We start from the raw sequence: 27,753 nt of genomic DNA, 5'->3' as shown, positions 1-27,753 counted from the left end.
TAGTCAGCCACCAATTGTGCAAGTTCTCCAATTTAAAAAGATGAGAGAGGCCTGTAATTTTCATCATAGGTACACCTCAACTATGAGAGACAAAATGAGAAAACAAAATCCAGGAAATCTCATTGTAGGATTTTTAATGAATTAATTGGTAAATTCCTCGGTAAAATAAGTATTTGGTCACCTACAAACAAGCAAGATTTCTGGCTCTCACAGACCTGTAACTTCTTCTTTAAGAGGCTCCTCTGTCCTCCACTCGTTACCTGTATCAATGGCACCTTTTTGAACTCGTTATCAGTATAAAAGACACCTGTCCACAACCTCAAACAGTCATACTCCAAACTCCACTATGGCCAAGACCAAAGAGCTGTCAAAGGAGACCAGAGACAAAATTGTAGACCTGCACCAGGCTGGGAAAAGTGAATATGCAATAGGTAAGCAGCTTGGTGTGAAGAAATCAACTGTGGGAGCAATTATTAGAAAATGGAAGACATACAAGACCACTGCTAATCTCCCTCGATCTGGGGCTCCACGCAAGATCTCACCCCGTGGGGTCAAAATGATCACAAGAACGGTGAGCAAAAATCCCAGAACCACACGGGGGGACCTAGTGAATGACCTGCAGAGAGCTGGGACCAAAGTAACAGAGGCAACCATCAGTAACACACTACGCCGCCAGGGACTTGAATCCTGCAGTTCCAGACGTATCCCCCTGCTTAAGCCAGTACATGTCCAGGCCCGTCTGAAGTTTGCTAGAGGGCATTTGGATGATCCAGAAGAGGATTGGGAGAATGTCATATGGTCAGATGAAACCAAAATAGAACTTTTTGGTAAAAACTCAACTCGTCGTGTTTGGAGGAGAAAGAATGCAGAGTTGCATCCAAAGAACACCATACCTACTGTGAAGCATGGGGGTGGAAACATCATGCTTTGGGGCTGTTTTTCTGCAAAGGGACCAGGACGACTGATCCGTGTAAAGGAAAGAATGAATGGGGCCATGTATCGTGAGATTTTCAGTGAAAACCTCCTTCCATCAGCAAGGGCACCAGTGACGTGCGGTGAGGGGAGGCATGTGAGGCCGTGCCTCACCTGTCATCATGAAAAGTAAAATGAAGAAATACATTTAATGATCATATTTATCCAGTTGTTTGTATTATAAAGTTATTTTCCTTTTAATTTCACCAGTTTTACATTATTTTGATCCAAAATCGCTGAATTTTCATATTCACGTTCAAACACTGAGAACGGCTGCTCGGTGAGGCACCAACCTGCTGACATGCTATACAGTGAGACTGTAACTGCTGTCTGTCTGTATGTCGCTATTAAAATGTTCAAACACTCTGGCTATATTAACTAATTTCCATACTTTAGCTGGTGTATATAATATACAGTGTTTTTTGTCAACTGTATGTCTGTAACGTGTCTCTTGTGCTGAGCAAAACCGCTGCGAAGAGAGACTAGGTGAGGCACGCAGTTCTCCTGCCTCATGGCAGTGGGTGCTAGTGAGTCCAGTTCAAATCTGATTGTGATGACGTCAGTGCCTCACCAGCCATGAACTTCACCACACGTCACTGAAGGGCACTGAAGATGAAGCGTGGCTGGGTCTTTCAGCATGACAATGATCCCAAACACACCGCCAGGGCAACGAAGGAGTGGCTTCGTAAGAAGCATTTCAAGGTCCTGGAGCGGCCTAGCCAGTCTCCAGATCTCAACCCCATAGAAAATCTTTGGAGGGAGTTGAAAGTCCGTGTTGCCCAGCGACAGCCCCAAAACATCACTGCTTTAGAGGAGATCTGCATGGAGGAATGGGCCAAAAATACCAGCAACAGTGTGTGAAAACCTTGTGAAGACTTACAGAAAACGTTTGACCTCTGTCATTGCCAACAAAGGGTATATAACAAAGTATTGAGATGAACTTTTGTTATTGACCAAATACTTATTTTCCACAATAATCTGAAAATAAATTCTTTAAAAATCCTACAATGTGATTTTCTGGATTTTGTTTTCTCATTTTGTCTCTCATAGTTGAGGTATACCTATGATAAAATTACAGGCCTCTCATCTTTTTAAATGGGAGAACTTGCACAATTGGTGGCTGACTAAATACTTTTTTGCCCCACTGTATATCAAAACCTCTTTTATATTACAAATGGTACTGCATTGAATTTCTTATCTTCCTCTGGGCGAAGTACACGCTCAGGTCCAGAGCTGCTTACACCACTCGTTTTGAGAATGATGGAGAATTGTTAAAGTAAAGAGATAGTGCTGGATTTTTACTTTTGTTTTCAGGTTACACCTTTCAATGATCAAAAGCTCTAGCCTCTCTGGAGCCAACAAGATTAAATGAACAAGATTTCAGCTGCTACGAGAACTGTGAAAACTCGGGGCTAGACGATTTCATATTTGGCCAGGTCGCTGAGCTCCATGTCCCCGAAGGCTTCCCACAGACTGTGATGTCTGGGCCGAGACCCTCCATGCCGGGGATGTCGTCTCCGAATCTGAGTGCAGGAACAAAAGAGATTGGATGAGTGCTTAATGATTAAAAGAGTGAATCTGAAATGCCACAGCAAGAAATATACTTTAAATATTGCATATGTGTTTGATCTTAAATCCATCTCACCCCTTCTGGCCTGGTTTGGGTGCCTTGCTCTTGAAGGTGCGCATGGCCCTCTGCTTGAATTTAGGAGCGGCTTTGGGAATGGCTACGTCTGCCATTTTAGTTAGTTACTGAAAAAGTGGGGGAAAAACATGACATCCTCTGAGTCATAAAGCTGTCTCTGTTTGCCACTGCTTTGTCACAAAGTTATTTAAGTCTCTCGCGGCAACATAACTTTAAATGCAATTTTTCTGATATCCCATACACAGATGTATGCTCTAATATTGTTTTGTCTTGTGTACATTTAACATATTGTATTAATGCCTTTTTAAGTCTTATATACAGCTCTTTGGATGCCCGTGCTTTTAGAAGGTGCTCTACAAATTATTTTAAAGGGGGTTTACAAATGAATGTGCATTGCCTTTTCCAATTACTCTCCAACATTCGACCAGTGATCTCCTCTATATAGAGATAGAGGTGTGAGTAAAGACATGTCAACATCCATATATTTATATATATATACAACCATAAAACTACAACCAGTTTTCAAAATCCTCTTTATCGGATGTCATAAGTAAAAAGAGGCACAATGAAGTCTAGCACAAAGCAAGTCTTTTTAGTATGAATCTCAAATCTCATTTCAGATCTTTTAGCAATGACACTCTAAACATTTTTGAGTCCATCACTCGAGCGGAGAAATCTGCAGTTTCATCTTACCTTCTGTCGAAGTCTCAAAGTGTTTTTCAGATGAACGTGTGGTATTCCTCTCTCTGTCTCTGTCTGACTTTTGCCTTTTAAAGTCCTCTGAGCTTCTAATCCACTCAGATGTTCTGGCATTGTTTGATATGCCAACTCTGCTATGGCCACTCCTGGTCCAGCTCAGACAGGAGTAGAGGATCTAAAGGTATCTAAAAGCAGACAGCTGACATCATAGAGGTGTCCTTTATTGATAGTAATAAAAATGACAATAAAGTAGAAGCCAGAACATTATCAGAATCATCATGGTCATTATTAATATTCATTGTCTGTCAGTCTGTCACATACATCAGTATGTTAAACACACATTACCGTATTTAATATTTAGTTTCCAGTTGTATGCAGGTTATCCACTGCCATGTAGAGACTTAAGACTCCTAGTCATAATGACATCACTTAAGATACAGCAGTAACTTTAAAATAATAGGTTTTTTTTTTAAATACTTAAAATTGGGAACCCGTCGACTTTATTTGTAAACAAACTCGTCCTCACATAACTTGCAGGTGGATCCGGAAAGTGCGGACAGAGCCCTGAGCTTCGTTCAGATCACAGAGATAAATAAAGACCACTTAACCAATCAGCTCTAATCCCTGGCCTCACGGCGTGGACTCGGGTTAAAGAGGGACAATACTAAGACAGCATCTGCCAACATCACTGATTCATTTATCATTGAGACATAAAAAGAAATGTCTGAGGGGAATTAAACATTAATGCTACTCTCCATTGTTAAACGAGAATCAAAATTTGACCCAAAATCTCAAAAAAATGACGTCATTTGACAAAGGAAATCTTAATTTACAGAAGTCTTTCTACCTTTTGTTGTTAGCTGGTTCAGGCTGTTACATGTTGGTGAAAGCTCTGAGGTAGTAAAATGATTTTAAGCTTAAATGTATCTGTCAAATTGCTAACAAGGTGAAGAATGAGTTTAACAGTCCATTGTAAATGTCCTAATTAACAACTAAATGTATTTGTTGTCATTATATGATTTAACATTATACAATTTTTTTTTTATATGCACACATTTAAAAAACAATATTGACATATTTACATTGAGCTGCCAAAACAACTCATAGCCTCCAGTAAAATCCGGTGGAGACCTCCTTCTGCATTATGTAATGTTTCATACGTCTTCACATGGCACAACATAACTTTTTTGAGCTCCTCCTTGACCTCATAGCCGAGAGCTCAGAAAATTATTTCAGGGGGATTAGGAAGAGTGAGTATATAAGCAGACTACACGGCAAAGACGGGAAACACATAAACTAACCAGAGAGACATCAGCAAGAAGCCCACAGCAAATAACAGGTGAGAACAAACTCAGCTTTTGATGTCTGTACATTTTGGGAAGGATTAAATATGGAGAATAGATAAGAGTGGTTATAAAAAGCATGGCTTCTGGTAGATACTGTGGGGAAGAACACATGTAATGGATGTGACCTATTATTTGTAGAAACCTGAATTATGTTTGTAGACAAAAGAAGCTGTGCTTGAGATGTGCTGTTTTTGAACAATTTTGAAAAAATGTATCCAATAGTCTAAGCTAAATCAGTGAGAACCTGATGGTTTCCTGCAGCTTTTCCTTCATGGTGTTACTTTATATTTGATTGTTTGTGCAATTTGCATTCTTTTGTATTATATGTTTTTTTATTCGTCTACTTTTCTACCTTATGTATGCCACTCTTAATACTGTTTTGAAGTCTTATTTAATTAGCATGTACTTAAGGAGCCACTGTTGCTCATGAAGTAGAGTGTTTATCCACAGATTGTGGTGTTCAGGTTCAAGCCTCAGCTCCTTATCAGTTGAAATGGTTTTGGTCAAGACACTGAACCCTAATTTTTTTTCTGATGGCTAATCCAATTGTGTGTGAATTAATATGAATTTTGCGGCAACTTTTACCTCTGTATGCATGTACATGTGTATGCATGTGTGAATGCTGAATTGTGTTGTAAAAGTGCTTTGACTGGTCGCAAATACAAAATTGTATTAATTCATTAATCAATTTAGTAATCAATTTACTGCTTCAAGTGTCAATTCTTTTTCATACAGCACACACAAACTGCTAACATCATTGACTGTGGCTGAATAAAAGCAGGATCAAACTTTAAATCAGGAAGAAATTCAAACTAGGTGGTTAATAAAGCAACCAGTTTTGTTTGCGTGTTCAAAGTATCACCATAGAGGTCAAAGTACTTTCCCAACAAGTCCACAGCACAGAGCTTTACTGTAAGTTAAGACTTCAATGATTAGATGAGTTTGAAAATAAGTCGTTGGGGGCAAAGTCTCCTTAGACTCAGGGTTTATTACGTGAAACATATGGCACAGTATGTTTGCTGACCCTGGAGAAGCTAAAGTATAACATGAATTTAGTGATATTCTGGTCTCTTGGCCATGAGTAATCCTTAAAGCCAAGGTGTAAAAATAGAGAAAGCTGCTATGGAACAGCGTCTGAAGGAGCTTTGTGGTGACCTGACATGGAGGTGTAATATTATCCAAACATAGAGCAATGGGGCTTAGAGGTTAGAAGGTGAGGAAAGGTCTTACATATGAAGACTAAGAACATTGTTTTTCTCTCAGTGCTTAAAAGATGGCCGACGCAGGCATTGCAGCTCCTGCTGACAAGAAGGCCCCTCCCAAGTTTAAGCAGAGGACCACTCGTACCTTCAAGAGCAAGGCCCCTAAACCCGGCCAGAAGGGGTAAGAAAGAATTTAAGAACTGTACTTAAATGCAATGTTTACTTTAAGCCCTTCCATTTTCTGCTCCTTCAAACTTATCCACTAAAATGTACTGAAATGTTGTGTTGTTGACTCCACAAAATGCATCTGACAGCTGAAGCTACAAAGTATTTTTCAGATTAAGATCTGTCTTAAAAATAACAACAAACATCTTATTAAATGAAGCCAGTGGTTCTGAAGGATCTGAATGTGTCTGTTACAGTTTAAAGTCAAATAAATCGTAAGTCAAACATTCCCAGGAAATGTAAGACTCACTTTGTTTCTTTTCTAGATTCGGAGACGACATCCCCGGCATGGAGGGTCTGGGCACAGACATCACAGTGGTCTGCCCATGGGAAGCCTTCGGGGATATGGAGCTCAGCGACCTGGCAAAATATGGAATCGTCTAGAAACCCTGCATCGTTTTCACCACAATCACTTTACCTACCTGCACTGATTTTCCTTCGCCCGGCCCACCTACCTCGCCCTGTTCTCCATCACCTTCCAGAATACCTGACCTGATGTCTGTTGTTGTGTTAGGCCCACCTGGTTATTCGGAAACTTTGCACAAATATCTAAATAAAGCTGATCTGAAATTGGCAAATGTAAAATAAAGTTATATAATACAATTATTATTTATACGTGCTTCACTGAGGGGTCAAAGCTATGACCAATAATTTCAACTTCCTCCCCCCGTACTTTGCACTTGGTTTGTGCATTTCTGAGAGACAATGGACTGAATCTGTTGTAAGCAGGTTTGATCACTGTTTTGCAGTTTTTCACCACTAAACCTTCGCTACTGACTCCTGCCTTTTCTGCTCCACTACCCTCCTCCTCTTTGGAGCTATTACTTTTTAATGTACAGCTATTTATTATATATATACATCTATTTCTATTTTTATGAACCATGAATGTATGTGTGCACAAAGTACTAGAATGTGAATAAATGTTTTCCCCAAAGAAAAGTTGTCTTCTTTAATCAGACAGTAGAACTTAATGGTTAGCCAAAAAAAGAAGTCCAGTACAGTGGATTAAACACCTGCAAACCAATGTGCTCTCATCAGCCACCATCACTTCTCTCAGGAGTTGGTGGAGACCAAAACAAAGGCAAAAGTGGAATGAAGGTTAAACCAGAGACTCAAAATGATTGCAAATGTTGCCAGAGTTCTGCTGGATGTGTTAATAAGCTCTATTAAGAGGCCCTATTATGATTTTTGGAGTTTTCCCTTTCTTATAGTGCGTTATATAGTTTTTTGTGCATGTAAATGGTCTGCTAAGGATAAAATCCCAAAGTTCCCTCCAGAGGGGGTTTCTCTCCCACACACTCCTCCCCCTGCCTGAAACGCCTCAATTGTACTCCTTTGTTTACTTGCATCACATAGTGACATCAAAATGTAATATTGGCACTATTGTATGTGATAGGTTAAGGGGCGGGACATCTCTAAGCGGTTGAACAATAACAACAGAGCCGGCTGGCGAATCAATCAGAGCAGACTGGGCTCTGCTTTCAGAGAGTGAAAAGAGGTGCTGCAGCACAGGCAGTATGAGAAAAATGAAGACCTTTTTGAACATTAAAGCATGAAAACATGTCACAGTATAGTCACAAATTATAGGGCCCCTTTAAGTCCTGTGTGTTTCTAAACTACCAAATAATTCTGCCGCATGTCTCAATGTTACTGACTTGAGGATCATTAACATTTTTATAAATAATAAGCCATCAAAGCTTACCTGTGTGTACAATAATGTAATAACCTACAGAATGACACTCATCCATCTTACTAACAATAGAATGCCAAAAGAAAGCAAACTGAAAGCTTGATCACAACAAAACATTTTTATATAAAACATTTTATATGGACATTCAATAACAAAAAAACATAATGGCAGTCAAGGGGGATATAGACAGGACAGGAGGAGAGGACTGTTCATTGAGAAACCATAGCAACTATGAAGTATGGCCACAGTTAACTATCATACAGAGGCAAGAAAACCGCGACAGGAAAATGTAGGTGCCACTTTATGTGGCAGCCATTTAGTTTGTCAGCAGGCCTTTTTGCCAAACCGCACTGTGCTCTTTGTGTTAGCTAGCTTCGAAATGGCTAGCTGCCTGTCATTCTCCGGAGAGTTTAGTGGTAAAGAAGAACGCAACTGGGTTCGGCTGCTCAGGAGTCAAATATTAAAGACACAAGATTCATGCAAAACTTTTTTAAACTTGACAAGTATCGCTCATGCTGGTTTGTCCATGCCGTCAGGGCTTCAGTAAGTCCGTCTGTGTATTTTGTGTAGCACGTCTTGAGTTGAGAACGTGTTGGGGACTGTGGGTTAGCATCTTTGGCTAGGTTTCTTTTTTTTAAACTTTTTTTTTACCCAGAGCACATTCGTAATAATTTTGAAATATTACAACAGAAATTTTAAATGTCATGATGAAATCCAACAGCAGCACACTTTATAGAAAAAAAACATCATATTGACCTGTTTTTCCAAATGTGAGAAATGAAAAACAACTTAGCTTTGAAGTTAATAGGTAAAAAAAAAGAAAAAAAAAGACATCGGCCCCATTTTACACACCACTTAGATCATATCCCACAATGACATTTAGTTTTTCACCATGTTGGAATATTAACTACTAATGAAAGAGGTTAACACATTGTTTACCAGTTATCTTTAAAAAAAATAAAATCTGCAGCGACCATACAGGTCAGGCTGACAGATTAAACCACTGAAATGTAAGGAGTCTGCTTCAAAACAACAAAACTATTAAATAAATGTAAAACTCAAACAGAAAAGGAGCACAGCTGGTTTGCTGGCAATTCATTCCAAATGTCTCGGTCTCCTGCTAAAAATGTTTTCGATATATAATCAATGTCATGCTAACAGATTCTATATTCAACCCAAACAAAACAAAAAGTGTGTAGATTGACTCAATATTTAACGAGAGGACAATAGTTTGATAGTGTCACATGCACACTTTAGGTTATCACTTCCTCAAGCGCTCCCGGCTCAAGATGTTTACTCCAAAGAAGAAAAAATAAAACTTGAAATTGAACCTTGGAGAAGGAACAACATTTACAGATATATAAAAAAAAGACAAACAGAATATGGAAAATAAGTAAATAAAGACAGCCATAGGATTATGATAATAACAATAACAGATAAAGATAATATATTTATACATACGGCAGAAAAATGTGCTTTCTACAAATCTTTGGAACAAAAACAAAAGCCAAAAAAAAGCCACAATCTGGAAATATAGAATACAACGGTATAGAAATATCCACAATAGTAAGGTGTTTTGCATTTAAATATTTTCTATGAACTCATCGCCACAATCTCTCTCTTGCTCAGTAATCGCTGCTGGCAGCATCTCGAAAACACTTACCTACTAAAGTATGTTTCAGGAAGACTCATTCAATGTTGGACTTTGCTCTATAAAAGATGGAGCATGAGGGGAAAATCCAAATAATAAATCTCTACATTAAAGGATCAACAAAATACATGAACCTCAGGGTTGTGGTTGGATGGTTTTGTTTGGATCTAAGGTTTAAAATCAATTAAGTACGACGATGTTTTAGTGTTGCAAGTTTTGTAGTGTTTGAGTGGTGGCTGCACACAGAGTGTAGTGAAATCCTGTGGGTGAAAAATATGATGAAGACCATATTTGTGTCAAATAGTCAGAAAGGGGAAATATTTGTAATATTGATGTTCATTTTCAGTTTTAACCCCAAGGTTCACTGTTGGATCTACATGTTCTACATCAGCAGTGTCTGCCGAGTCAAACAAAATAATGGTTTTATAAGAATAAAAATGAGAATAATTACAATAATAATAATAATAATAATAATAATTTGGTAACTTTTTTCTCTAAACTAATTTCTTTGCATATCATAACAATTTTAAGTTTAAAGGTTCACCATTTCCACATACTAAGAAAACTTGAGGTAAGGAACAGCTCTAATAACCCTCCCTCCCTTCAGCCTTCGGACGTGATTTCTGTAGCGTTATAAACCATCATCCTTCCTCCAAGCCGCCATGTTCAGTCTCCTCCACCAGAACACAGCGAGAATGGAAATCCTCTCACTACTATCCGCCCACCTTAAGCAGGAATTATAAAAATCCATCAGTGGGTGTTTTTATCATTTTAGTGACTCTTCATTCTGCTTCAAAATGTTTTTCTTTCGGTGCTCTTTCGAGGCACCTTCCTGCTTTCTAACGCTCTGAAGTTTCATGGACACTTTGATCCCCTCTCTTTCTCCTTAAATGTTGAGTGCAGGCCACACATCACTCAGCTCTTTTTCATACTTGGTTGTCAGCTGTTTAGTTATCCACCTTCAGCCTTTGGAAGAACATCTGGGCTCCATCACAAGTCTTGTGCTGCTGAGTGCCGAGGGATTAAGAAGGGGAGACTATAATACAGCCGTGCAATAGGGAAGGTGGCCATTTATTGCCTTTTTTTTCTTCTTTTTTTGTTTTAATATAAAGGCCATCGATCAGTCTTTAATACAGCATTCCTCTATTTCTGTAGTAGCGTATATAAGAAAACTTGGGACTGCTCTGGGGTGGGATCTGAAATATCTTGTTGTGGTCGACGCCACACTTTAAAACTGGGTGCAGTCCACCTCCACGACAACAGAGGGAGCTCTTTCAGAGAAAATCAATGGAAGAGAGGAGCTCCTGGAAAGTGTAGTGTCTTTAGTAAGGGGCAAATCTACTGTATCCTCCCCTGTACAGTGTGGCCTGTGAAACACACACACAAAAAAACTAGGTTAGTCAAATGTTCACAATTACTTTACACATTCAAATATCATTCTGGCATCTATATTATCCTTATTGTAAATAAACTCCATAAAAACTCCACAAACAACAAGTATTGTCTGCGTCGTCAAACCCTGATATATATCTCTTCCGTCTGTTTGGCAGACGTCTATTATTGTCCATAAACTATCATTGAGCCACATTACTGTAATTTTATTTCAAAACCAATCTTGCATAAACACTAAATGGTCATAACCACATTAAACTAGTGAAGGGCCCTTGGACAAAAATAATGAAACTATTTGTGCAACGTCTCTTCCATTAGGTCCGTAGATATTGTTTTTGAATGCTACACATTCCCAAACAACATTTAAATTAAGTTAACCTCAAGCTTTCAGCGCCTCAGGGCTTTTCCATGCTCTGCAGTTCGTAATCCAGTTTTAAGACGTGTAAACACCGATGCACTCACTACATTATAATTAGCAGCTAAAAAGATCTTCTAACCAATGTACTATTTATTCCTCTTTAAAAATGTTTGCTCATAACTAAAGTGCCAAGATGTTTCAATTTAAGTGATTACTGAGCATGAAACGAAGCTACACTTGTTTGCAAATATTTACATCTTCAGTATACTAGTGTGCTTATGAAGTGCTACAGACAGGAAAGGGAAGTTATAAAGTTTTGAGAGAGAAACACGTTGTTGGTTTTGCTCTTTCATGACAGTTGTTGACAATAAGAAACAAATAATATATCCGTTGCCTTATTGTTTAATTGTTTTACATAATATGGGCTTTGGGAACTTACCATTGCTCCAACGCCATAGGCTGCTGGGGCGAGCGCAGCATGGTAGGGGTCTGCTGTGTAAACTCGTCCGTAGCTATCAGAAAAAGACAAAAGCATAATACATGAGTTATCTCATAATATTTTTTAGTGGAAATAAAGGGCATTTGGCTTTTACCACGTGACAAGATTACTGTAACTACAGGAAAGGTTGTTGAAATTGTAATACAATTAGATTTTTTGAATGTGCTTTTTAAATAAAGTGACTCCTGAAAAAGAGTATCATCTGAGGACACGTCTCTGTGTTCACTCACCTGTCACTGTAAGCTGCTGCTGCAGCTGCCGCTGCTGCGGGAGTTGCTACCGCAGTCGGCTGGGCATAACGATATGCTGCATAACCACCCTGTGATGAGGCGATGAAGGGGAGAGAGGGAAGGGGGTAGTGTGTGTGACAAGAGGAAACAATGAAGGGAGAGGTGGGACGGAACAGAAACAAGAGTAAGTTAGTGTTTAAAGTTTGCCGTTTTCTTTACAATATCACTATTAGTTGATCTAAATGGTTACATTGTGAGAGAAACTGCTGAGAAGAGAGCGAAAGATTAACAAGCAGACAGTCAGCAAAACTGGCTAATCTGGTGCAGTACAGCATTCACAAGGATGTAGCTCAGGCTCTGTCGGTCTCTCCCTCCATGACTAACCCAGTAAAATCAACATCATCTGTAATTGTACATTATGTGTTCCAGTGTTTGTGGCCTTCCCCTGTGTAACATTAAAGTGCTTTTAACTTTCCCACTATGCGTTGGACATGGAGGGAGAGAGAGTTCATACCCATTACTGTGCCCCACCCCGGTTCCCCTACCAAAAACACACAGTTAAAGAAAGGGGAAGGGGTGGCGGAATGATTGTGTCATTATTTATGTTGAGGATGAACAGCTGATGAACAGACACAAAATAAACTACAGGTGTAAGAAGACAGTCAGCCAGTCAGATTAAAAACACACGCATACGCTCACACTCACAGGGCCAGCGACCAATCACTGACAGACACAGCATGCTTTCCAAAACTCAGAACGTACAGCGTATTAGGCCAAACATCCCTAAAAAAACAAACAAACACCACTGCATTCTACCCTAGAGGATCAGTCAAGACCAAGTCCCCGCATTCAGGACCACACAGCTGCTGCTATGGGAGGGAGGCTGGACTGGGGAGAGGGGGAAGGGGGGGAAGGAAATGACATGAATAGTACAGAGGGATGAAAAGAGAGAGGAGGTGAGGAAGAGGAGGAGTCTTAGAGGAAGGAAAGAATAATAACAGTAAAGGTTTAAATGATTATCTGAGAGAATGAAGAGATAAGAAATAAAGAGTGACAAAAAAAGAAAGTTTAAAGTTGGAGAAGAGAAAGCGGGCAGGAATATTGGGAGGGGGGGCAGGGGGAGGAGTCAGCCTTGTAAATATGTCTGCATGCCGACATTGATTCAGTTAGCATGCCACAGGTGAAACAGATAGGGAGATTCCTGGAAGGGGTCTGAATTATCTGCTGATAAAAACTGTCCTCCTGGATGAGTCTCAACTTTATATTGTATTTATGTATTGTTTGTTTTAAGTCCTGTTTGTATCAATGCATGGCAATAAAGCTTATGGACTCGTATTTGTTCATATGCGAGGTTTGTGTACAATATGTTTTTTTAATTACATTTAAAAACACCAAAATGTCCTGCCTTGAAAATGGGTTGTCAGTATTTTTTAACCCTACATTTTTTTCTTATTTCAGAATACAAGTGTGTGATGAAAATGTCATGTAAATAAGTATTTTCATAAGAACATTATGAGAAGTATACAATTCATAGATGCCTTTTTGTGTGTGGTGTCACCAAAACAAAATGTCTTTTTTCATACTGAGCAAAATGATAAGTTCGAGAACAATATGTACATTGCTAGCTGGATTTATTGTCCTCTGTAATATGGAAAAATATCAACTGTGAGCCCTCTCCATAAATTACCCTTGGTGTACATCTCTCCTGTAGATTTTTTGTGAATGGAGGTTTTATGCGGTATAATTCTTCCGTGATTCAGATTTCAACATAATTTTTTTCTCCCCCTTCCGCAACTCCACCCATGTCAGAATCCAGTGAGTTAGTAAAGAAGACAGAGAAGGCATTTCAATCTCAGATGGTCAATTATGTCTAGCAGCACGCAGTCATTGAAGACGAGGAGGATGCACACTGGCTCTCACACAAGAGTGTGTCAACCCTACCTGGGGCAATCTGCCACTAATGTCCTGAAACACTAGTCTACAGAGAGAACAGAAACAGCTATTGTCAACCTGGTCACACACGCACACACATACACACACACTCATAATCACATTGGTACAAACTAAACTCACAAATGCACAGAGACAAACCCTAGAGGTGTCTACTCCTGAATGTGCTGCGACTTATATATGTATGCATTGTGTAATGTATATGAGATGGTTCATGAATACTAAAGTGATGAGTTTAATTTATTTGTCCTTTAAGATTTAGTTAGGGTAAAAATGTCTCTAGCTGTGATGAAACAAAACACCCAGAAGTACACGTCTCTATGGGTTTGGTCCGTGTCGTTTCACACTTGAAAACCCACAGGCAAGAGGGGGAAATTGTAGATGAGGAGTGAGCAGTAGAGGAGAGAGAGGCATACTTACATAGAGATCAGCTGCACCGTAAAAGCCATCCTGATAGGCCATCACACTGAGAGAGAGACGACAGAGGAAGGAGGGAAGGAAAGGAAAAGAGGAGCGGTGGTGGAAAGTCCAAACAAAAAGATGGTGTGATGCGCCACCATGTGGGCATTGTAGAGAATGACAGAGTGACAATTTAGGAGAGAAAGGTGAGAAAACGGGGCAGATTGTGAGAGAGAAAAGAAAGAAGGGTGATATTATTACACACCGTGCAACATGCAAGACAAAATACCACCTCTTTGTATACATATGCACCAACTTTAGAGTGATACTACCGTGACACAAATGTCTATTAAAAGAAAAATACTACTCTATTTGAGCACTAAAGTATCATATCATTATCACCTCTGCGGTACAAGGAAATGGTATTTCAGCTCAGCAAATTACGTCAATTTTCAATAACAAATCTATTCAAACACGCAGCATGCACGATTATTACGTATTATTTATAACTTAGTAAATGTGTGTGTGTGTGTGTGTGTGTGTGTGTGTGTGTGTTTACCCAGGGTAGGTGGGGATGGCGGGTTGTGGCACAGCCGCCCTGACTGCACTGTAGACGGGCCGGGCACGGCCGCGCAGATGAGCGCCTCGAAAGCTTGCAGCGGCAGAGGCAGCTGCTGTGGCTGCCGCTGGGTATGGAAACCCTGGTACTGAGAGAGAGAAGGTGGAAGGAAAAGCGTCTTCAATCCCTTTGAGATTTTTTATATTACTTGTGCTTTTTCTCCATCACACTCATTTATTGATCCTTTTTGTCTCACCTGTATAGAGTTCAGGGCTGTACATGGCTCCAACCATGGGACTCAACTTCCACCCAGCTATAGTAAAACACAGAGGACAGTTTAGAGTGAATATTTGAAGCTTCCTGTCTGCATAGAGCACATCTGTCACCACCAGGACAAGTTAATATCATAATACTTCACCATTCATTTAGAAAATCCCTTTTGATGCTGCTGCATGTAAATGAGTATAATACAAACCTAGGAATGTATTTTATATTAAACAACCTAATTTGTATTTCCAATATAAAGTGCGTTTTCTCATTTAGTTTTTACATTAAAAGCAGCAATACTCCTTAAGTTAAATTAATGTCTATGTTTGCTTACAGTAAAGCCATTACTGACTTTATTGTATTATTGTTATATCAAAATCAAGTTTCATTATAAGATAGACGGATTGATGCAAAATTGGGAAATTATTGTAAATATATTTTATAAAATGTGTTAATATTCTGTTTATAATATCACAGAAATGTAGTTGTAATTTTAAAAAGTTCTATTGTGCAACTTCATTACTCTGGAAACTCATTTTTGTATCTATATGATCATTATATAATGCCTGCCATATTACCAAACACAATTCATCAAAACACAGAGCTGGAATTGGTTGTAAAGATTGCATTACCGTATGGCAGTGTAGCGAGGCCCTCTCCATTAGAGTACGGGGTCGTCATCTTCTTGTTTGTCATCACTCTGGCTGTGGCATTATTCACCTGCACACCAGAAAAAATGGTCAGGAGCCAATTTAACTCAGGTTACCAGATAAACAAGCAGTGAGGAATTTTAGTCAAATGATGCAGAATCCAATCACATTATAGTTTACTTTAACCAAATGTATTCTGTGAGATATGAGGGAGATCCTCGACACATGATGATCAGCCTCCTCATATGGTACTTTAGGTGTGAGGTGGAATTATACTTGATTTCTTTTTACTTATGACAGAGGTTAATTCTGTTGATGAGCAGCCATGGTATTTGATGCATGCACTTCTTTTAAAGGAGAAAGACATTGAAAACAAGGATCCTGGTGAGTAAGTCAGGCAGTTTTGCACACAAACAATGCAACCATTGGCACACAGAACAAATAAAATAAAATATTTCAGAACAAAAGCATTCAAAAAGAAATCCAAGAACATTGTATCGCTACCTTTAAAAAAGGAGGGAAAAGAAGGTGAATTAAGCGGCAGATCCATCAGTTGAACACAATGCAAAAAACATCAATCAAAGAGTTCATACACAAATTACACGCAGCCAATCAAGAGCGCATCACATCACCAGAGGTGAGCAAAAACTAGCCAATCAGCAAGCATCAGATGCAGCAAGAGACCAATCGAAAAAAGGTTGGCAGCCCTCCCAGTCCAATACACATCATACAGAAAAAGGACGGAGGGGAGGGAGAGAACGACAGAGAAATATAGAGGGATGCAGGAGAAGGAGCCAGTCCACATGAAAAGACACAGAAAAACACATACATGATGTGGAGAAGAGAGAGAGTGAACAATCCATCCAAATGTGCAATTCTTCTAATGAACAAACAGAAACAACAAGATGCGGTACACACATACAAAAGTACATCCGACCGTTTGCCTACATTGGATCTAACTGTACAGGAGCAACAATGGAGAAATGATAAATGGAGCAAGAACAAATACAGAGAGAGACAAGACTAAATAAACACAGAGAGAATGGGGGATGCAAATATCATTCATGGTTGTGAAACACTGCCAGGCATTCCAGATCAGTGTCCCACACCAGAGAGACCTCGAAGCACACAACCACCAACACACACCATCCAGAACCAAACTGATCAAAAAGTAAAGGACACCTCTTTACACAAATCAGAACAAATACAAATCTGCTGTGTCTTAATCAATTGCATTTAGGTTTGCTATGATGGGGTTTTCAAATGAATTTATAGCAGCTTTTTTTCTTTATTACAAAGGACTGAAATGCTTAACGTGTACATATTACTAATGAAAAGTAGATTGGCTTTAGGTAAGCATCTTATTTGGGGTGCACAATATTCATCTATATATATCTCTTTAATTAGAATTGTAATTCTTAACAGCCATACCTCTACAACTGTCTGCAGTCTACAAAGTGGTACAAAGTGATTATCAAGTACTACAGTACACCATGATATACAGACAACTAGTATCCTCTCTCTCTCTCTCTAAAGCTAACATAGCACTCATGCTTCAGCATGCTGTCCCACTAAGGTGCAGAAATGCAGCTATTGGCTGACACATGACAAAGAGAGATGACGTAGTACTATATGGCGTCATACAGATGACGAGAAAGAGAGTAAACCATGCAGGATACAGCTCTGGAATTAAATGCTGAATGCAGTTAGAGAGGTGATTGGAATGAATGCATAAGAAGTGGTAGTCATAGTTGTTGCACTTGCAGATAGATGCAGTACATTCAGTTATACAAGTGGCCTTTATAATGCCATGCGATCAATGGCTAACCTCGTAATCGTTTCATTCACCACCTCCCCAATCAATCACAGGATTAGCCAATCAGCTTCTGTCAATCAATCAGGCTCCCGTCAGTAAAAGGGGCCGTCATTTGGGTGTTGGGTGCATTTCATAGATTTTTTTTGACGGATGGGGTGGGGGGGGAGGGGTCATTCAAAGATGATGCCATGTGTACACAACTTACCGTTGCCAGGGAAACGGCGTGAGGACACGCGAGCAGTTACCGTGGAGACTGACAACAACAACATACAAAAATCATCAGGGAAATAGAGAAAATATATGTAAGAAAGAAATGATGAACCAAAAAAAAAACATAAACAAAACGAGGTAATGAAAAGCAACCCCCACTTCTTGGTAGAGAGGAAGTGATGTAACAGGTCACGTGTCAACAGTCACCTACAAGTATCAGCCTTTCGACTATGACCTACCCTCTGCTGGTTTAAACTCACTACTAACACAGATCAAAAGTTGATAAAAGGAGCAAACAAATGGAAACAGAAAATATCAGAAATAAAAAATATATACCTTAGGAGGCAAGCTACCTGTTATTATTGGCCAGATTATACTCAAATAACTGACAAAATCAATACTCAAAATCAAACTTCTCCAAACCTAACTTCATCACAGGACAGGGAAATGGACAGAGATATGGGGGGAGGGATGGACAGCAGAAATGTAGATGGGGACACACAGACTGGGAGACAGACGTACAGACTGGCCTGGTGAAAAAGAGTGGAGAGAGATGGAGGAGAACCAATAAAAAGAAAGGAAACAAAAAAGGAGCGGGAACGACAGCTATCTATTGCATTCTCTCTCCGCCCTCCATATTTGTAATCCTTCACCACCCACACACAGAGAGGAGTGCAAGACTTTCGAGATCATGCATGCAGAAGAGCTTTAGTGGCAAGTTAAAAAATAAAAGCGTGAATTTAAGAGCCAGAGCAAATGGCATAAGCATGGTGTATCTGATCTCCAAGGCCATTTGCAACTGAAATCCGAACTCATGCTGACAAATAATAAAAGATGTCACAACAAAATGCACTTCTGTGATATCTGGTGTCCTTTTCAGCAGCGGTGGATGCAAGTGTGTGTGTAAACAAACATTTTTTTTTTACCATCCATCTTGCACGTCTGAAATTAAACAGCTTTTTTTGAAGCATCAGAAATGGCACCACACTTCTCACGGCAGTCTCATTCCAAAAAAAAAACTGCCCCCTGAAATGCTTCCCATCATGCATCACTCTGCTTACCGGTCATTCATTAAAAAGACTGCTACCCAGAGTCACCCGTGTGATGTTAACAGTGAAAAACTCCATGGCGATATCTGACCTTATTATTCATCCATCCATGCAACATAGAGTAGCCTCTCACAATCATCAGCAAGCACTTTTTTTTCAGAGGAAAAATAACTGAGAGGCTAATAACTCCCCTTCCCATCAATAATAAACCATAAATGGCCACTCATCATGACCGTGAAAGAAGTGATGATGGTGATGGAAAAGGTGCAGGAGAAACAAATAAAAGAGAAAAGATCCTACATGCTGTTACAGAAGCGGATATCGACAGTGCCCGTGTTGTAGTGATGTCTTTCCGGCCATGCCTGTTGTGTAGCCACTCCACACAGCATGCTTTGCAAACCACACAGCTTTAAGATCAAGGTGCAATGGACAGCCCACAACATCAACAACAACAACAACAGCATAAACATCGACAGGAAGTGCCGTCAGAGAGATGTCTGTGTGCGTGGCACCACTGCACCATGCTATAGTGAAGCCAGAGGGGTTAGAGTCTAACACATACAGCCACCCGGAAACCTTCTCTGTGGCAGAAACGACCAGATCAAACTCAGTCTAATTATCGGACATGAAGGGGGAAACAGAGGAGAAAATGATTGCCGTTTCAAAAAAAGGGCAAGTGTGGTGAGTTACCTCGATTTTACGTCCTTCCACCAGCGTACCGTGAAGTTTCTCCCTGGCCCTCTCTGCATCTGCACTCGTCTCGAATGTTACAAAACCAAAGCCCTGAGAGCAGAGGAGACGAGGAGATGGAAAAAAGAAAAGAGGGAGAGAGCGAGAGAAGGTTGAAAATACACGTTAATCTTTTGCTGAGCTCATTTCTGTTAACATGTTTTTTTTCTTCACATTTTAATAACTTCATACCTTGGATCCTCTTTCATTGAAAATGATCTCGACATCAAGGATTTTGCCGTATTGCTGTGATAAAAAAAGGTGAAGAAGATTTAGAGACTGAACAACCATGTGAGTTTTGTACTGCTTCTTGCCACAGGGTGTCAGCACTGACCAACCACGATGAGCTGGCACTCAGCCAGCTTTGGCAGTTTTTTCCCCCCCTATATGTTTCTTTCCTCTGCAGCACATTTTAAAAACATTCCTCTTACAAAAAAAACTTACATGAGGCCAGATTTTTACATCTGGCATACACAATCCTTCTACAAGATGGCTATACAAGTAAAGGTTTTGCTTTCTTGGTTCAAATGTAATTACTTTTAGTCGAAATTGACGGGACAAAGCCTTTTTTCATGTGGAAATCCCATTTAAGGACACAAAATAAAACAGTTAAAAAAGAAAACTTAATACAGTGCTGTCATCACTGTATTGGTTCTATGACTCGTTCTTTTTACTAACTAGATGCTTTAATCTAAAGCGAAATTTCTAGGTTATGTAATAATGCATATTGGAAAAAAGGGGGGGATATTGTGGTCTACATACCCCAAACATCTGTCGTAGGTCAGGGTCTCTGAAGCGGAAGGGGATGTTAGACACGTGGAGGCGTTTGGGCGTCCCCTTGGCGTCTGTATCATCCCCAATGCTCCCTCCACCTCCTCCTGAGCCAACAACTGACTGACCGTCAATCTGGGAAGACCCATCTGACTGCTGGGAAGAAAGGAGGAGGAACAGTTTTATTGTTTACACTCCAGCCTGCAACAGACAATTATTTCTCTAATAATTGGCCAGTCATTCACTAGATTTATCGCATTGTGTGTATGCATTGTGTTACTGTAATACTGGGTATTCATTTTATATTGTGCACTCATTTCAACTGGTCACAGTTATATTATTCTGCTTGTGTGGGTACTTCAGCGTATTAGCATGCGCTATGGGTGGGAAAAGAAGAATCAGATTGGTGCATCCGAGAGAATTACTACTATTTTGTTATCCTTAAAACATGATCCCCCACGCTCTCGCTGTCAGTGACCTTTCAAGGAAAGACCTGATGTGGGCTGCACACAGAGGAAGAGCCTGGCACTCACTTGGACACTGAGGCTGGCAGCATTGGCAGCACTGTTCACAGCTCCGCCGGCTTCCACGGGGCCCTGGACGGCCCCCGCTGCATACAGGCTTCCCCCGTAATCCAGGGCCAGGCCGTTCTGGGGGGGCGGTGGTGGAGGTGGAGGGAAGGCAGAGAAAGGCGGAGGTATGAGCCCCTCCTGTCCGCCAGCACTATCCTGAGAGCCCTGTTTGAAAAATAAGAGAAGAGTGAGGAAGGAGTGAAAGCTAAAGTAGCCGCCTGGCTAACGTCCACAGTATCTTTTACAGACAGCATCACCCGACCACACAGAGACCACTTTCCCATGAGCTTCAGTCTAAAAGTCATACAAGCGTGGATATTATATTTCCATTTCCCCACGTACGGGTGTGTAAATGCGTGCATGTATCCACACACCCCCCACCTATTAAATATTCACTTCAGCCACATCTATTATTGAGGGTCAGATGCCTCCATACTCAATGTTCTACAATGGTGAGTGTCTAACGCCTGCACACACACTCACAAACGCCTCTGCACACAAGCCACCTTTGACACGCAAACACCCACATACCTAAATGCTTGCACAAAGAACAACTGTTAGGGAGGAAGCCTGCCCAAGTATCACTATTATTACATGACAGGGAACAACATCTTTACCCCAAGAAAATAAACATGGTACTTATATTCTAGAGCGTAGGGGAACAATACCGGTACCCACAAACACGACACAGACATAACACACACACATTCCTGGCTGTTGGCAGTGGGGCATAGATACCCTAAAATGGTAACAGTAGGAGAGTGAAGGGAGACAGGAGGGACGGGGGAGAAAAGGGGGGATGGTAGGTGATGAGTGATAGAAGAAGCATGACCCTGTCGCTGATCCATGGCTGCAAAAGATACACCAACCTCCACAGTCTCTCAGATCCTTTTATAACTCGCACTATATGGCAGATAAATTCAAGACAGTAGTGAGAACATCTTTATGTTTGGTTTATTGACCAAGAATTATAATATATTTATAGCAAGACTAAGTCTACAGTCATGTTGCTCTGCTCTGAAGATTTGAGATTAAGGATGAATCATCATGCTAACTTGGATTTAATCATGTTTACCATTTTACTTTCAGGAGTTAGCATGCTGGCATTTGATAAGCAAACTAAGGTAATTATCATACTCGAGGAATAGCTGACGATGATGGGCGAAAGTATGAACAAAGGACAATATTGGTCCGCTGATGGCATCATGAGAAGAGTTATAATTCATCCTGAATGTCTGTACAGAAGAGTATTCAATGCAGCTAGCATGGCTTTTATACTATGAAGAATTAGAAAAATGTCCTGGTTTAAATGTGTCTTGTCCCCGGTGTTTTTTACAGCTCAACCATTAAATAAAAACGACACTGGCAATATGTAACACTCTGTCATTAAGATGTGTTACAAAATGTAAATAAAGAACTACAAAACTCAAATTATAAATCCAGTAAATCTTTTATGAAAGAATACAAGGACAAAAAGACACCTAAAAAACAAAGTCAGATCATGAAAGACAGCGGTTGCTACTCCAGTGTAGATGCAAATAGTGGGAGGTTACATAATTGAGTAAAAAAAAAAGGGCAAACAATGGCTTCTGTTTATGATTGTGCTCTTTCTGTCTTTCCGTTTTCACTCCAACTCGTAATTATTTTGTTATACATATTTTATTATTAGCAGCAGTACTTATGGTGGCACTAGGAACAAGTAATAATAACAATAATTTATTAGTAAAATAAATATTCAGCTTTTTTTCTACTGATAAAAAGGTTACTAGACATCTGCTTGTGTGTGTGTGTGTGTGTGTGTGTGTGTGTGTGTGTGTGTGTGTCAAGCTGCAGCAATGCCCATCTGAGTTGCACAATAGATCTCTGTCCCTTTGGGAGTGTTACAAGTGTGTTGGAGTGTGTGTGTGTGCGCGCACATGCCATCTGTCTCCCAGCTTTTGACCTTTCTCAGCATCACACCTGTGACACGGTAGCCGGGCCCCTCGACTCAGCAACAAAGCGGTGATGCACACGGTCGACACAGATCACATCGATATTGTGACACGAGAGCAGCGACGGCAGAGCTGCACCAAGTCGACAGTGAGAGGGACACGTTGTCTTGTAAATAACACAGGTACACACATGTGAATACAACCTTGACTTCCGTATTATGTTTTAAGATCAAAAATAAGTACCTTTACAGCAATAATCTCTTAACTAAAGGTAAAGACATTTCTGTAGTTGCACTTTTGTCATGATATATATATATATATATATATATATATATATTTACCGCTAATGTTAATTTGTATTACATTTGTATCTTATGGTATCTTTTAAACATGTTTAACTTGTGTAATGCTTGACAGTGATGCTGACATATTTTCTTTTTTACCAATTTCGGATAAATAAAGTATCTATCTATATTTGAACATCAACTCATTGCTTGGGGTACAATTGAATTACACATGAAATGTTTTTGTTTTGTTTTTAGAAAATACCACCCCTTGCTGTGCCAGTCAAGACAACTAGGATTTTTTTTTACAAATGATATAAGGAACCCTGATTCAGGCACTAAACCTTTATAACAAACATTTCTATTAATTATTGTATTACTCTATTTCCACTAACAACAATTAAGTACATATAAGCTATTATTAAATCAGACCTCAATACTCAAGCTTTAAAAAATAACCACTAACTATGAAGCTAATAACCCAAATTGAAGTGTAATTAAAAAAAGTGAAGACACAGATACATGTTTAAGACAGTAAATACTGTAAGAGCTATTATTTGAAAAAGAATAGCTCTTGGCAGTTTAACTCTGCAACACCACAAATCTGTGGCACATAAAATACGTGCATCACCAACATATTTAATCTCTGCTCTCTATTATCTATTAAAAGAAAATGTATCGTGCCATCAGAAACCCTAGTTAACCTGATGTCTATTTCACTTTCCGAGCAAATTTAACAGAAAACACGGAATACTATCAGATGCTTTTAACCTTTTATTACTGCAGCACTGGCGTGATTTCAGCAGGATAATCACAACCAGCAATCCTGTTATCTCACTCCCTCCTCTCCCCGACAACGTACAGTAAATATGTGTTCATCATCCATCTGCACTGAAGTCCTACTCACTGCACACATCCCCGCTTCGTACCTAAACCGCCTCTTCTACCAGGTGAAGAGTCCACACCTCAGCCAGAATAGAAACCATGTTCTCCATCTCCTGTTCCGAGCACTCGAGCCTCACAGCCGCCAGATTACTGACCACAGAGTCCAAGTTTAACTGCATTCACATTTTGAAATAGCAGCTGTGTCCACTCCTCTAAATGCTGCAGCTGTATGAACCTCTTCCAATCTTGTCCACAAGCATCCAGATTAAGAATTTGATACGTGATAACATCCCTCACATCCTTGCCTTCCTGTCCTAACTAAGTTTGATGTAGCAGCAGGAGCGTCTTATAGCTGAGTCTCCAGACACATTTTGTTTAATATAGTCACTCATTATGCCCTAAACATGTTTTAATGATATAAGATCATCATGCAAGTAAATATGCATTTAGACCTGTGAAATCTCAATCACAGTCAGTCAGAAACTGATTTCGAGGTGTACCTACTTTCCTGACAACCATTCTTTTCATAGGTTTTTTATAGTAGTTATAAATCTAGGCTCTAATTAATTAACAAAAGCTCAAAAATAGGCCAGAAAAGTGTAAATATGCACAGCGATTTCTCTCTGTTACACTGTTACATCACTGATGGTAATAATGTGCACATGAGCTGAAATCCTCGGATGAGACATCCTGAATTCATTATGTTTGAGAGTGAGAGAAATAGAGAGCTGAACATTAGTCAGATTAGATTGGGCTTTAAACTGCAGGAGACGTAAAAACATGATGTGCTAAATGATACACTTGCTGTCTTCGTCTTGCATCAGCTCTTCCTACATTAACTGCATTTGTGAAGCAAATCATGCCAAGTCACCAGGTAAGAGCTCCCCTGCATAACAAACAGAAATTAGGAAACTAGACCTGCTCCTGTGTCACGCTAGAAAGGGAAAGTTGATCACCCTGGTTTGGTTCAAGTGTTGAAATGAAAAAAGTACAATGAGGGCGATACGCTGGGACTATACCTATGTGTTGAGAGTTTTATGTTATTGCCGCAACATGTTGGCAAACAGCTTATTATACAAATAAAAAACAAGACAATGTTGATCCATCCATGGCTTTTATGCCTCCCCTGAGAATACATTTCATCTAGCAAGTCAGGTAAAAATAATATGCTTTCAATACTTTTTACATAAAACCTTTAAAATAATGACATTTATAAGCCCCAGCTCCACTTTATGTTAAATACTAATTTGAAAATGTTTGGACACTAATAAGCTTAACCAAGGCGGCGAACTTGTTAAACCTAACACCTTCTGAACATTAGCAAATGAGCTTTTTCCCAAAGCACTGCTATGTTTAAGAATTTGTTTGTGTTGTCCGATATCGGAGGGCAAATGTGTTTATTGTTGATCTGAATGGTTGATGCAGAGAATATTGTGTACAAACAGACGAAGAGCAAAAACATTCTACCGTTTATCAAATTTGTTGGGAAAACTACCCTCCTATTCTGCATTAAAACGTTCGCTGCGTCTCCCTTGTTGTCTTACTCGAGTCCCAACATTGATGAGTCATGAGAAAACTCACTCATCTGCTGATGAGTCAGTCTTGGACTTGACAAGTTTTGATGCAACCAAGACAGTATGATAGTGACTTGAATGTTTATTACTGCACACTTAGGACTTGAGGTTTTCAAATCTTGGCTGTGATACTATACATTATATCCACAGTCTATACCACTGAGAAGATTATATCCCTATCAATCATAACATCCTCCTCATTGTTGTCGTTGCTCACGCACAGAAACAGACTACAGCCTAGCAGGGGAATGGACAACCCCGGCTGTTGCCGCTCCTTCTGCCAGACAAAAATAGAAGCAGGAATACAAGCCAAAAACAACCTTGTATTTGTGTTGGACGAATGGCCTTTTCAGAGGAGATCCATTTTAGCTGCATCTCAACATACCTCTGTTCCTGATACACCGTGTCAACAGCCCAGTATCTACAAAAATAGTGTGCGTGTGCCTGCCTGCTTTTTTTCCACCCTCTCAGAACCTCAAGTTACGGGCCTTTTGCTGACAGCGAGCGGCCTTTGTGCTTCCCATCCGGATAATAGCAAGTGCTGGATAAATGGACACATAAGATGGGGAACACAAAGGCGGAGGAAGGAGGGCAATCCTGTGAAATTTGAAGAAAGGTGCTGCCCTGTAGACAAAAGTATTAGCTCTGCATTTGTGCCAGCACTCAGCTTTGTGTACGTATTGTTTGTGTACATGTCGTGTGCATATCAGCATGTGTGCGCGTTTGTGCTTCCAATCCCCTGCCGTTGGGGCGTTAAGGCATTAAGGGTTGTGTAAGTGTATGCGTTGGCCAGGCAAAGGCAGTGACTCAGAGCGGTAGCTGTAGCTGGGTTACATTCGGGTCAGTTAGCAACAGCAAGTGTTTCTGAGGAGACACGTTATAAAATCGTCCGTCTGCAGCAGTCTCACTGCGCTACAAGGAGACAGGGAGGAGGAGAGGAACGTGGCTAATAGCTAAGTAGGACAACACCGGGTCATTTCACATGAATAATGGCATTTCAGTATATTACATTTTCGGGCTCGCAGCCATCAGTCTGTAGCCTAATTCAACAAACAAACTTGACTGTAGAAAATGTGATTTATGCCGTTAGCAGCAGCTCACATTTTGGCTCAATAATTGTATTAGAAGCTGTGCACAACTCAGATCTTGGCTTCTGACACCGTGGTGATGCTACCCGAGCTGCAAACAGCTGGAGAAACATTTACGGCGTGTCTGTGGCATACCGATGAGCCAGGAGACACCCTCTTGATAAATTATTCCATCCCACGTCAAACCTCCTCCTCCTCCCCCTCTTGCACTTCTTCTGCGCTCCTCTTGCTGCTGTTCTCCCTTTCCTCCCACTCTCTCTGCTGCGCTTCTTTACGCTTCATAAAATCCAGACGGGACCCTTGCATACGTCCCGCCCCCACTCATGTCAATCAAGAACATTTGCTTCATAGCAACAAGATATCGCTGAGGCCTGGGCTCCTCCTCCTTTATGCTTCTCAATCTCCTTATAGGGTAACATGCCTGCTTGTCAAACAAACTCCTCCCTTTAAAACCCCCATCCTTTCCCTTGTAGGTTGTCACATCAGCCCCCTTTCTCACGAACCATTTCTGGGAGACCCCACTTCAACATACAGTGTGCAGGGAGACACGCATGACTAGCCGTGTCATCTCTCCACAAGCTGTGTCAATGGTCCGCTGCGCTCCACTGCAGCATTTTATGAAAGGTAAACACTGCAAACAAAAGGATGATGACATTATTTGTCCACATTTAATTCTCATTAAAAGCAACGCGCACCCCTAACAAACACATGTGCAGGTGAACACACAAACTAGCAGCTGGACACATGTTTACCAAACATGGATACAGCTCTTTCAATACATTAGGTATGACCATCAAACGAGTTAGTCTTGTTTTAGGCTCAAGTAGGGCTCTGTAAAAATAAAAGCACTCGCCTGTTTGTTGTGTGTTGCTTAAAAATGCACACAAACCGGCCAAAGGACAGTGTTGTCACTGTCAACCGCACAGTGCTAAGAGTCAGCGAGGGCAACCCCTATCAAGGCAGGTTATTTTCAAATTCACGCAGATACCTTACTGAGAGTGCTTTTAAAGTGATTAGAGATGCAAAAAGCTGCTTAAAAAGCCATAACGGTTTCTCTAACACCAGGTTTGGGCAATTTCATAATCTTATTTTTTCATTTTTATAGATGCA

General features: G+C 40.2%; 3 protein-coding genes across 7 annotated transcripts in view; 1 reads left to right on the top strand and 2 right to left on the bottom strand.

Moving 5' to 3' along the window:
- Positions 1 to 2,249: 2,249 nt before the first annotated feature.
- LOC134864898 (retinal cone rhodopsin-sensitive cGMP 3',5'-cyclic phosphodiesterase subunit gamma-like) lies at positions 2,250 to 3,398 on the bottom strand. The gene is made up of 3 exons (XM_063884226.1): positions 3,311 to 3,398; positions 2,618 to 2,724; positions 2,250 to 2,495 (listed from the first exon to the last, which is right to left on the bottom strand). Exons 2-3 carry the CDS (start codon positions 2,710 to 2,712, stop codon positions 2,360 to 2,362), a joined length of 231 nt encoding a protein of 76 aa, XP_063740296.1. The 5' UTR covers positions 2,713 to 2,724; positions 3,311 to 3,398; the 3' UTR covers positions 2,250 to 2,359.
- A 1,162-nt stretch (positions 3,399 to 4,560) lies between these two features.
- LOC134865288 (retinal cone rhodopsin-sensitive cGMP 3',5'-cyclic phosphodiesterase subunit gamma-like) lies at positions 4,561 to 7,010 on the top strand. Its single transcript, XM_063884783.1, has 3 exons — positions 4,561 to 4,655; positions 5,926 to 6,045; positions 6,356 to 7,010. The coding sequence occupies exons 2-3, from the start codon at positions 5,936 to 5,938 to the stop codon at positions 6,471 to 6,473; spliced, it is 228 nt and encodes a 75-aa protein (XP_063740853.1). The 5' UTR covers positions 4,561 to 4,655; positions 5,926 to 5,935; the 3' UTR covers positions 6,474 to 7,010.
- Positions 7,011 to 7,882: 872 nt separating this feature from the next.
- rbfox2 (RNA binding fox-1 homolog 2) overlaps positions 7,883 to 27,753 on the bottom strand; it is a 32,661-nt gene continuing 12,790 nt past the window's right edge. For 2 of the 5 annotated variants that reach the window (XM_063883738.1, XM_063883740.1), the window contains 11 exons: positions 20,843 to 21,046; positions 20,301 to 20,465; positions 19,731 to 19,784; positions 19,500 to 19,592; positions 15,717 to 15,804; positions 15,074 to 15,130; positions 14,818 to 14,965; positions 14,280 to 14,325; positions 11,910 to 11,998; positions 11,620 to 11,692; positions 7,883 to 10,797 (listed from right to left, as the gene is read on the bottom strand). In XM_063883738.1, coding sequence (XP_063739808.1) covers positions 10,753 to 10,797; positions 11,620 to 11,692; positions 11,910 to 11,998; positions 14,280 to 14,325; positions 14,818 to 14,965; positions 15,074 to 15,130; positions 15,717 to 15,804; positions 19,500 to 19,592; positions 19,731 to 19,784; positions 20,301 to 20,465; positions 20,843 to 21,046 — 1,062 coding nt within the window. In that variant the 3' untranslated portion in view covers positions 7,883 to 10,752. Of the gene's footprint in view, positions 10,798 to 11,619; positions 11,693 to 11,909; positions 11,999 to 13,850; positions 13,888 to 14,279; positions 14,326 to 14,817; positions 14,966 to 15,073; positions 15,131 to 15,716; positions 15,805 to 19,499; positions 19,593 to 19,730; positions 19,785 to 20,300; positions 20,466 to 20,842; positions 21,047 to 27,753 lie in introns of those variants that run through there. The other 3 variants (XM_063883739.1, XR_010165854.1, XR_010165855.1) reach the window with 3 other exon arrangements.

This window comes from Eleginops maclovinus, chromosome 5 (assembly GCF_036324505.1).
Source record: "Eleginops maclovinus isolate JMC-PN-2008 ecotype Puerto Natales chromosome 5, JC_Emac_rtc_rv5, whole genome shotgun sequence".
Lineage (NCBI taxonomy): Eukaryota > Metazoa > Chordata > Actinopteri > Perciformes > Eleginopidae > Eleginops > Eleginops maclovinus.
Note: the sequence above shows the minus strand (reverse complement) of the source record. Positions and strands in the feature narration are given on the sequence as shown.